We start from the raw sequence: 12,024 nt of genomic DNA, 5'->3' as shown, positions 1-12,024 counted from the left end.
TCTTTAAGCTGGATTGCATTATGGGTAATGTTGTTCTTTGCTTTGCTTTGCGTTCCGTGAAGAGTTGTGGTTTTATTATGATCATACGGGTTTGTGAATGTTTATGGGCAGCGTCAGTGCATCATTACACTCTGATTTTCTTGTTTGTATTTTAAGAACCGACACCAGAACTTAAGTTGGTGGATGAAAAACGGCTCCTCGTTCAGCTTTATGTCACGTGTATTATATACTGACGGATTAAGACCAAGTGAGGTCAGGTGAGGTCACACAGGTGAGGTCACACAGGTGAGGTCACACAGGTGAGGTCAGGTGAGGTCACACAGGTGAGGTCAGGTGAGGTCACACAGGTGAGGTCACACAGGTGAGGTCAGGTGAGGTCACACAGGTGAGGTCACACAGGTGAGGTCACACAGGTGAGGTCACACAGGTGAGGTCACACAGGGGAGGTCAGGTGAGGTCACACAGGTGAGGTCACACAGGTGAGGTCACACAGGGGAGGTCATACAGGTGAGGTCACACAGGGGAGGTCAGGTGAGGTCACACAGGTGAGGTCAGGTGAGGTCACACAGGTGAGGTCACACAGGTGAGGTCATACAGGTGAGGTCACACAGGTGAGGTCACACAGGGGAGGTCAGGTGAGGTCACACAGGTGAGGTCACACAGGTGAGGTCACACAGGGGAGGTCATACAGGTGAGGTCACACAGGTGAGGTCACACAGGTGAGGTCACACAGGTGAGGTCACACAGGTGAGGTCAGGTGAGGTCATACAGGTGAGGTCACACAGGTGAGGTCATACAGGTGAGGTCAGGTGAGGTCACACAGGTGAGGTCACACAGGTGAGGTCACACAGGTGAGGTCAGGTGAGGTCACACAGGTGAGGTCACACAGGTGAGGTCACACAGGTGAGGTCAGGTGAGGTCACACAGGTGAGGTCACACAGGTGAGGTCACACAGGTGAGGTCAGGTGAGGTCACACAGGTGAGGTCACACAGGTGAGGTCACACAGGGGAGGTCATACAGGTGAGGTCACACAGGTGAGGTCACACAGGTGAGGTCAGGTGAGGTCATACAGGTGAGGTCACACAGGTGAGGTCACACAGGTGAGGTCAGGTGAGGTCACACAGGTGAGGTCACACAGGTGAGGTCACACAGGTGAGGTCAGGTGAGGTCACACAGGTGAGGTCACACAGGGGAGGTCATACAGGTGAGGTCACACAGGTGAGGTCACACAGGTGAGGTCAGGTGAGGTCATACAGGTGAGGTCACACAGGTGAGGTCATACAGGTGAGGTCAGGTGAGGTCATACAGGTGAGGTCACACAGGTGAGGTCATACAGGTGAGGTCAGGTGAGGTCACACAGGTGAGGTCACACAGGTGAGGTCACACAGGTGAGGTCAGGTGAGGTCATACAGGTGAGGTCACACAGGTGAGGTCACACAGGTGAGGTCATACAGGTGAGGTCAGGTGAGGTCATACAGGTGAGGTCACACAGGTGAGGTCATACAGGTGAGGTAAGGTGCGTAGAGACTGAAACAGACTCACTTCTGGAGACGTGGACGAGCTCGGCGACGCTGAAAACTCCCGACGTCACAAAACTGTCCTGGAACTCCGGAGCATCTGCACAAACACGACAGTGATCAATAAATCATCTCTGATCTTAATTGATCTCACACCTGAAACAGTTCATTCAGACTTCTAGGTTCATGTCTTGGTCAGGCTCTCATCGCCCAAATGGTTCTACCGTCAGTCCAGACTAAAACCTTCAGTCAGTTAATGTGTTGTGTATGTGATAATATTCTATTAATCAATAATGATCAAACGTCTTATATTAAACAATCTGTTTAAGATGATAACAAGCACATTATTCTAATTTCTAAATGAACCCAGAGAGTATGGGCTCCAATTAAAGCCATACATATTTTGTATCTGTGAAAAGATGTTCACATGTGTAAGGTTTTGCAGCTGTATAAAACAATTTGTGCTTGTGAAAATAAACTTTGTACTTGTAGAAATATTTTGTGCATGTGCAAAAAATATTTGTAGTTGTAGAAATATTTTGTGCATGTGCAAAAAATATTTGTAGTTGTAGAAATATTTTGTGCATGTGTAGAACATTTTTGTAGCTGTGGAATTAATTCGTCTGTGTGCAACATTGGATATACAAAGCTACAAACTTTTTTTACAACCACGAATTTTGGCACTGTTTTGACGTGCCAATAATAAGAGCCAATCTTATTATTGGCACGGGTTTCAAAGCGTTTCTGGAGAGCCAATCAGCACATTGCATCGCCTACTGACTAGCCAATCGGCGCTGCACTGCGCACCGACACCGACTAGCTTTTTGAACTTGCTTGGAACATGCTTCCCTGCTGCTAGGCACAAACCGATTCTCATCTCCAGATAGCTCTGCCAAGCGCCAATCTCTGTCGATGGTGTCCAAGCCAGGGAAATGGAGTGACGGAGAAGTCCGAAGGATTCACGACGGCGTTACGGCAATGGCTAGGCTCTGCGTTGGTTTAACGCAGAACCTTAATTCAGGCTTAGAACCTCGGCAGAGTAGTTACAGAAAAGTATCTACCTGACCCGCCTCGACCCTTAGTGGAAAAGCGCAAAACCGAGGCGAGTCATCACACTACAGGCCACTGATTGGTCGGGGGGTTGAAGGATGTGACATCAGTGAAAGAGAGACTCTGACATCTTTTTGTTCATTTTATTCAACAGCAACGGCAGCAAAAGTCTGTTTCATGATCCAACTCTGAGGGTCAGATGTTCATAAACCTGGTGCTGAGGAGAGAATTAAAAAGGGATCTAGACGGAGATAAGGAACGACCAGATCTACCAGGAGCTCTGTCTCTTCATAGCTGCTCACGGCTCCAGCTGACTTTTCAGCAGCACAGAGACAAACTAACAGCCTTCAGTGGACTGACGCCGCGCTGACTTGAATCAGTTCAGAATTACAACAGTAGAAATAAAAAAACGCAGCTGAGAAAGACAGATGGTTGTAGGGATGATGGCGAGAAAAGAAATGTGCAACTGAGGATGATGACGACACTCGGTCAGAGATGTTGATTTCTAGGTTACAGATTTTGTGTTTCCATTCTCAGATTCTGTGTTTTCATTCTCAGATTCTGTGTTTTCATTCTCAGATTCTGTGTTTTCATTCTCAGATTCTGTGTTTTCATTCTCAGATTCTGTGTTTTCATTCTCAGATTCTGTGTTTTCATTCTCAGATTCTGGGTTTTCATTCTCAGATTCTGTGTTTTCATCCTCAGATTCTGTGTTTCCATTCTCAGATTCTGTGTTTTCATTCTCAGATTCTGTGTTTTCATCCTCAGATTCTGGGTTTCCATTCTCAGATTCTGGGTTTCCATTCTCAGATTCTGTGTTTTCATTCTCAGATTCTGGTTTTCATTCTCAGATTCTGTGTTTTCATTCTCAGATTCTGGGTTTTCATTCTCAGATTCTGTGTTTTCATCCTCAGATTCTGTGTTTTCATTCTCAGATTCTGGGTTTTCATTCTCAGATTCTGGTTTTCATTCTCAGATTCTGGTTTTGGACCTGTCCATTGTGATTGCAGTGTGGAGAATGAGAGAGATGCAGAAGTCTTACCCATGGTGGCGGTCCGGCTGTCTTCCTGATCAGAACCCGTGCCGGTTCGACTGGGACTGCTGCACTGCTCCGTCTCTGGAGAGAAACAGAAAAGGTGAGAATGAACAGTGAACAGAGCCCCTTGTAGTCGTGAGTAGGGGTGGGCAAAAATATCAAGATATTTTGCCAGCTGATTCAATATTGATATTCAAAATTTGAATATCAATTTTTCCCTTTTTTTAATATAATAAATCATGTTTCAGACAGGTTGTAAATCCAGACTTTATTGCATACATGGGCTTAAATAATACTGTTAGTGTTAATTTCATATTAAAGAATATGAAAGAAATATGCAAACATGTTGTAACTTTAGCTTGTATAGTAACAATATTATAATGACTGAAATGTTTATGTTTTATAGGCAGTGAAATTCATCAGTTTTCACCAAGCAAACCAATCCCAGCCCTCTCGGTCTGCGTTGGGTCTGCGTCGCCTCTACGTGTAGTTCCATTTTTGGGAGGTGCAGGTCAGGCTACGGCGTAGCTACGGACAGACTCCCACGTAGCTGCGCACCCTACGGCGTAAACTCTGCGTTGATTTAACGCAGAACCATAAACCAGGCTTTAGACCGTTTCCCTCTCGGCCCAAACTCAGGCCACGTTTACACAGAGCCGGGTATTTACAAAAACTGATATTTCCCCCTCTTCGTTTTGAAAAATACCATCATTTACACGAACCCGCATAAATAGCTGTTAAGGTGCTATGAGCAGCCAAACCTACAGGGGGCAGTGTAACGAGAAGATAAAGTCATGCTAGCCAATCAGAATCCTGGAAAAAAACATCAACAAATGACACGAGTAACTTCCAGTTACTTCCAAGATGAACCAGAGTCTTGGAGTGACAGAGAAGTGGAATTACTTTTAAGTGTGACGTTAGAATATAACAGGTAAAATACAAGAAAATATTGACGGTGGCCAAACAAATTGTAAACACAGGTCGCACTCATGACGCTGCAAAAACTCAAAATCTTAACAATAATATTTGTCTTATTTCAGGTTGAAATGTATCATTTTTAGTCAAAAAATCTCATTACACTTAAAACAAGAGTCATCACCAGATAAATAACTTCACCTGTTTCAAGTAAACTTTCACTTTTTTCCAGTGATGAGTTTTGTTTTAAGTGTAATGAGATTTTTTTGACTAAAAATGAAATATTTTAACTAGAAATTAGACAAATATTCTTGTTATGATTTTGAGTTTTTGCAGTGTGGTGACGTTTCTGTGGCATAATGTTGAATTTCCTTCGGGATTAATAAAGTACATCTATCTATCTATCTATCTATCTATCTATCTATCTATCTATCTATCTATCTATCTATCTATCTATCTATCTATCTATCTATCTATCTATCTATCTATCTATCTAATGTGACGTTCTGAAGCCTAAATGTCCGTTTCCCTCTGTTTACAAGCAAACGCTTTGGCTGGAGTTTTCAGAAATGATGGTTTTTGGAGACTTTGAGCTTCGTTTTCGTGTAAACGAACGGCCAAAACGCATGAAAACACCACGGTTTTTGCTCCGTGTAAACGGGGCCTCAGATAAACGCTGCAGAAGTGAATGGAGGGATCCCTCCATCCATGCAGAACTTCACTAGCACCTAGCTGAGTGGAGAAACCCCGAACCCGGTGGTGTCCTGGTTTGCTCCGGAGCAGCTCTCCTTACAGCTGGGAGCGGTTGCCATGGTGACATTACAGCGACTGCCGCCACACTGGGCAGGTTCCTGGCCAGCTGCATGCTTTTTTCAATTTTATTTTGGGAGTAAAAATAAAGTAGTAAAACGTTGGCCAGGTTTTACATCAGTCTGCTGGATTTTGTAAAAAAACAAAGACACAGATCTGAGATGAAATCAAAGTGTATTTCCTCTGTCTGAGTCAGATGTGTGTATCCCTGTCCCGAGCCCCTCATCCACTGGGGGGGGGGTTCACGTGACGGCGCCCCCACCCCCCACCCCGAGTCTGGACCAGTCCTCGGGGCTCTCATTCGTCTCCCTTCTATGGTTTGGTCCAATTATAGAGCTGAGTAGGGCCACACATGACATCATCAGCTGCTGGTGCAGACGCGAGATGTGGCGGTTTGTGGTTGTGGTTTGTTTTCGGAGCGCTTCTGTACATTCTTTGCCTGCCTTGCTTTTTATGATCCACTCACATCAGCCGCTCGACATGCATAAAATACCATATTGATCTTATATTTAACCTCTTAAGACCCAGTGCAGTTTTTTTCTTGTTGCTTTGGTCCCTTGTTACAAAAAGAAATATTTATTAGTTCTGTCAGGCAATTAAAAAAATGTATCTAATTAATTACAGGATTTATAATTAATTAATCTAATTAATTGCATTTTAATCTCATATCTGCTAAAGGTCCCCAAATAAAGAATTAGAATTCTAGGACATTACAAAATTGCAGTGTATGACTAATCAATTGAATGCACTAAGAAGAGAAGATTTGAAATCCACATTTTTATTGGTGAAGTGTGTTTCATAAATATCTTCCTGTTCAGATGGTCGTGCATCTGTGCACGTTGGCCTGGGGGAATGGTTTTAATACGGTTTGGTTATGACACCATTCCTCCTTGATCGTCTTCCACGATTGAAATTGTCCTGCAATCAGGAAAAACCCACTTTGCTATTGAGTTTGTCAGTTTTTCTGTCGTGGCTTTGCTCACTGGTTTCCCAGATTCTGCAAGCGTGGGTTGGTGAAGTGAGCTCACGCTAGCACTAGTACCTGTACCGTTTACAGTGGAACTTATCCGGACATGTTTAGTGTTTAAATGATAATTCAGGCTGGAGCAGCTCCGCTGATAGGAATATTCTTTTTTACCAAATGTACAAATCACTGCGTTCTTGTTGATAGTCCGTCTTCTTTCTTTTTATACATAAACTTGCCGTTCAAAGGCCCAGCAAAGATTTGCTGAGTCTCCCCTGAGTCGTCCAGGTCTTTGTTAGTTTGACCAGCAGCAGGAGGGAAGTGACCTGTTACTGCCAAGTGAACTACGGCTCCCTCAATGGGACATATTTAAAATACTTGTGCATTTTGCCATTTGCCAGCTGTAATTAACTGCGTTCATTTTCATAACGCGTTAATTAGCACTGTAATTAATTAACCTAATTAACGCACTAAACTGACAGCCCTAATATTTATATAAAATAAATATACTTTGAATTTCCCTGGGGATTAATAAAGTATCTATCTATCTATTACAGGGGTCAGCAACCCTTTAGCTCTTTAGCGGCTCTTTAGCGCCGCCCTAGTGGCTCCTGGAGCTTTTCCAAAAATGTTTGACCTTTTTTTTCCTTCTTTTTTTCTTGTTTTCTTCTTTTCTTCACTTTTATTCTTCCTTTTTCCTTTCTAATCTCAACATTTCGACTTTTTTCTTGACATTTTGACTTTTTTCTCGACATTTCGACTTTTTTCTCGACATTTCGACTTTTTTCTCGACATTTCAACTTTTTTTTCGACATTTCGACTTTTTTCTCGACATTTCAACATAGGCCTAGTGGGGATGCATCCTTCGGTAGGTTTTGCAGCTTCTGGGCTGAAACTCTGACTATCCCACTGACTCGTGATGAAACCCTCGGCCAGCGCTGACGGAGGTTAGAACGCCGCGTGCATCCGTACCTTTCTCTTGTACGTAGAAAGCGAGGTAGAGGTCGAGCTCTTTGACGGAGACGGAGATGTGTCGAGGCTGGACGCAGAGGATAGGGTTGGAGCACTGGCCTCCTTTCACCAGCCGCTCCCCGTCCGTGCTCTCCAGAGGGATTCCTTTAAAGAGGATGACCATCACCAGGTCCAGCCTCCACACCTGCAGAGACAAACACAATCATCACTGTGTTGAAAAAAAAATCAATTTTCAGATTCAAAATCAATTCTCATGTTAATTCCTAAAAATGGATTCATAGATCAAAGATCGATTTTTATTAATCATTACATTACAACTTTATGTATTTTTTTGTTTATGCACAAATAAGTATTGTTTTGTTGGACAAGAGAATAACTAGTACCATGTTTTTGCCTTTAAATATGTTTAAAGGTATGAAAACATTAAAGTTTTCAGTTATAATTGCAAAAACTGTCTATATTTCATTACTTTATATACTGTCTTGGGGTTTGCATAAATTTGCATAAAATGCTAAAAACCAAATTCTCAAAAATGAAAAACCGAAATAGACAAAAATGGAAAAAATAAAAACGGAATGTGGGGAAAAAATGAAACAGATTTCATCCGTCTCTGTTTCCTCCCTGGATCTGTTTGATAATTCTGACCCACGATGTTTCTGTTTCAGTTCTATCAGCATTCTGGGAGCTGATTGGTCCTTACAGCATCATTAGCTGCAATACTTGCTGTTGAATCTCAATATAATACTAGTATTAATATGTTGCAGAACTACAGTCATATAATTCATGCAACAGTTTTAATAACACTAACCCAAATCAATATCGGAATCGAATCAAAGCATTATAATCGATTCTGAATCTTAAGAATCGGAATCAAATCGTTTCTTGACATTTGAATCGATTCCCAGCCCTAATCATGACCAGAATAAAAAACATCAGAACTAAAATGTTCTGATTCTGATGCTGGAACTGATCAACAGGACTTAAATATGCCATGAAGGGAAATGTTTGTTTGTTTTATTGTTTGCACTCGTAAAAAGGAACATTACACAGAGGAAAAAAGTTAAGAAAAGAAAAAACCCGAAGGGCTTATAAGCGACTCCCCCTCCTAAAAACAAGAAAAAATAAAAAACAATAATTCACAAAACCATATAAGCACAATACATAGGACTATACAGTAAAACTGATAACTCAGAGTTATACGATACTTCAGAATACAATTAAATAGATTAGAAATATATTTGAATAATGGTGAATGAAATACACAGATATATTAAAACTATATATTACTGCAGCAATTCCTTTCCAAATCATTAGAAAATGTGGTTATCGCCCAGTTGTGCATGAAAAAAAAAAATACCGTGATATACCGTGAAACCGATATAATTTTGAAAAATACCGTGATATTAATTTTTGGTCATACCGCCCAGCACTAGTGCTAGCCCAAATTAAATGTGTAAAATCTAAAAATAAATACGCCATTGCCAATGATGTTGAAACGGAGGTGAGGGTTTACAGATCCCAGAGCAGGCCGGAGGAGCTTCATCATGCCGTCGCCATGACTACATCTCTTTAGGTGAAGCACAGAGGAACCACCACACACTCACTCCTACGGGTCATTTAAATCTCCAGTACCTGAGGCATGTTTATGGACTCTGGGAGGAGGCAGGAGCACTCCGGGAGAACCAGTTAGAGGCGACAGCGCTAGGCGCCGAGCTGCCCGCTCTGAGTGGCCGTTAATATTCCCCTGAGGCTCCAGATCCATGGAGTGGTGTCTGGGCCCGCTGGGCCCACCGGGCCTGCTGGGACTCCACCACATCCATCAGAGATGCTCCCATTACAGCCCACACACAGCTAGCAACCTCCTGCTCTGGGGCCAGCGCCAGTACTCTGCCATTACTTTAACAGATACTAAATTAAGGCTCAACATATCCTACAGATAGAACCTACTCAGCCCGACTCTCCTCGGTTTGGTTCTTTTCCACCAGGGGTCTAACGTGCCGAGTAGATACTTTTCTGTAACTATTCTACCGAGGTTCTAAGCTGCTGAGTTGGAGTCAGACGTCTGAGTCAGGAGGAGGAAATCAGAGAAAGAGACTCTGACGGATTCTGGTTCATTTTATTCAACCAGCAACGGCCGCAAACGTCCGTTTCATGATCCAACTCTGAGGGTCAGATGTTCATAAACCTGGTGCTGAGGAGAGAATTAAAAAGATCTAGACGGAGATAAGGAACGACCAGATCTACCAGGAGATCTGTCTCTTCATAGCTGCTCACGGCTCCAGCTGACGTTCCAGCAGCGCCGAGACAAACAAACAAACAAAAAAAGCGTTGCTGCTTGAAGCTTCTCTCACTCTCATTTTTTAACTTGGTATCAAACACAAGCCACAGACCCAGCAGCACATCTATCATCTCCTACAGGTGACATTTTGAATGACATTTTCACCCTGCGTTCACACTGAAAGCGTCACGGGCGTCCCGACGCCAGCATCTCGCCGCTTGGTGCATTCACACACAAAGCGTCAGTGCCTGCAGCGGGGCGGGGGTGGGCGGGGTTTCAAGCTGCGCTGCAGAACTGGAGGGAACAGTGGGAACAGCCTACTCATATAGCGTACACATCTTAATTTTCCTATTTCACCATAGATCACACTTTGGGAGGCCTTCTTTATATTTTATCGTTATTTCCGCGTAGATAAGAGTGAGTTTGATGCTCCTTAACAAGTTTGGTCCGCGGATCAACATCAACCCAGCGAGCACTTGCTCCCGGTGGCTGATTTATGGTTCCGTGTCACACCAACGCAGAGCCGACGGCGTAGGGTTCGCGGCGACGCACACCGCACCGCGACCCTACGCCGTCGGCTACGCCGTCGATTTAACGCGGAACCATAATTCAGGGGAAGCTGCAGTCTGTCTGCGCTGATCCTGATACACCGGGTCGGAGCGGATTTAGTCATGATGTTTAACCTGTGTTTTGTGATTAATAAGCACGGGTTTTAATTGTTTTTCGTTGGATCAATGTAGCAAATAAAATCGTTGGACCATCAAACCCCTCAACCATCAGATACATGTTTCACGTGAGCAGTTCAGGTAAAAACGGCAGTCAAACCAGCAAAATGTTATTTTGCTGGATGAAATATATTAATTCCTGATAAATAAGTGTGTTAGTGACAGCTCTGCTCCTGTACGCTTGTGAATGAGTGTACGTTTGTGTGAACATGAAAGTACAATCTGCATTGAGGCTTCTCGCTTCGGGAATCCTGGTCTGTGATTGGACGACGCCTCGGCGTCAACGCTGCTCATTTGCATAAAGTTCAGATTTTTCAACTTTAAATTGACGCGCCGCGCCCGCCGCCCCGCCGCCTCTCAACGCCCGTTTTTCAAATGAATGGCAGCCAGACGCCTATGACACCCGTGACGCTTTCAGTGTGAATGCAGGGTCAGTGTTGTTGTCTTCTTCCTTTAGACACACAATCAAATACGTCACAGCAGCTTCTCCAACCTCCTACTTCTGATCTGGGTGCTGATTGTTATGGAAAAGAAACCAGGCTGAGCTGAGATGAGCAGAGTAACTGCTGGTGGAAAAGTTCCAAAACAGACATCAGCAGGTACTGCTGAGCGTGACTGTGGCCGCGGTGCTTCCTCCAGGACGCCGTACGCATCAACATCCAAACCCAGGCCGTCTCCAGCACTCACCTTGTCAGCTTGTCTGAGGCAGTCGATGCGTCTCATCTTGCCTTTCTGGTCGGGGTTGGACAGAACGCAGCACGCCGCCTTCTTCCCCGTGATGGACAGGACAAAGTCCTCTCTGCACTCAGGCCTGATGTCTTTTCTGAGCTTGGCCAGAAGACGGCTGGCCCACTTCTGTTTCACCTAGGACCAGAACCGCATCACAACAATGTTACCCAGAATGCTTTGTAATGAGAGCAGTCTTTTCAGCATGTCACCGGAACAAACCAAGACTAATCAGTTTAACTTATCAACATTTATGAGCATTTTATTCACTTTAAAATCTTTAATTGGCAGATAATTCAGATGCATTCAAAGATTTTATCTTGACAGCACCGACCTTTTCTTCTTCAGAACTTTTGCAATTCATTTTCTTAGTTTGATTTTGTGGACCAGTTCCTGACTGGTACTACTGTCCTCCTAGAGTCCACCTAGAGTCTGTTAAGTTTCAATAGGCGTTGGGTTCAAGTGCTCGACACAGGAAGGCAGAGGATGAGTTCAATGCCTGGAAGGGCCTTTATTGCTGTTTGGTGGGGGGTAGCGCTGTCATTGGGATCGCACTAATAAATCAGATATCTCAATTGTGCCGCTTTATAACACTTCTCCATGTTTGGCAAAGACAATCCCCTTCCTTTTTGGTTAGTTGCAAAGTATTATATCTAACCCTGGGTTTTAGCCCTCTCCATATAAAAACAGAAAACATTCTTTTCCAATCAATAAATTGTTTAAGTGGTATTTCTATGGGTATCGATTGGAAGAGAAAAAGTAGACGCGGTAAGATGTTCATCTTAATGATTGGTTATGCAGGTCTAATGGTAATAAGGCCCATCTATTTAAATCTGCTTTAATATCTTTAGCAATTGTCAGATAATTTGTAGGGTAAATAGTGGATAAATCCTTTGTAATTTGAATTCCCAGATATTTAATGGTGTCATTATCCCATTTGAAGTTATAACGGGTGTAAATTTGCGCTGCAGGTCTATAATTGTAGGACAGGATTTGTGTTTTTTGTGTAATTAGTTTACGGTATACCCGG

At 43.4% G+C, this 12,024-nt stretch overlaps 1 protein-coding gene across 3 annotated transcripts in view; it reads right to left on the bottom strand.

Annotated features, from left to right (window-relative positions):
• The window catches only part of nfic (nuclear factor I/C), a 57,694-nt gene that overhangs the window by 18,179 nt on the left and 27,491 nt on the right, over nt 1-12,024 (bottom strand). For all 3 annotated transcript variants that reach the window (XM_061737417.1, XM_061737418.1, XM_061737416.1), the window contains exons 3-6: nt 10,956-11,132; nt 7,266-7,449; nt 3,611-3,685; nt 1,544-1,618 (exon numbers count right to left, since the gene is read on the bottom strand). In XM_061737417.1, the coding sequence (XP_061593401.1) occupies nt 1,544-1,618; nt 3,611-3,685; nt 7,266-7,449; nt 10,956-11,132 (511 nt within the window). The remainder of the gene's footprint in view (nt 1-1,543; nt 1,619-3,610; nt 3,686-7,265; nt 7,450-10,955; nt 11,133-12,024) is intronic.

The sequence above is a fragment of the Cololabis saira genome, chromosome 13 (genome assembly GCF_033807715.1).
Source record: "Cololabis saira isolate AMF1-May2022 chromosome 13, fColSai1.1, whole genome shotgun sequence".
NCBI lineage: Eukaryota > Metazoa > Chordata > Actinopteri > Beloniformes > Belonidae > Cololabis > Cololabis saira.
This window is presented reverse-complemented; position numbering and strand designations above follow the sequence as displayed.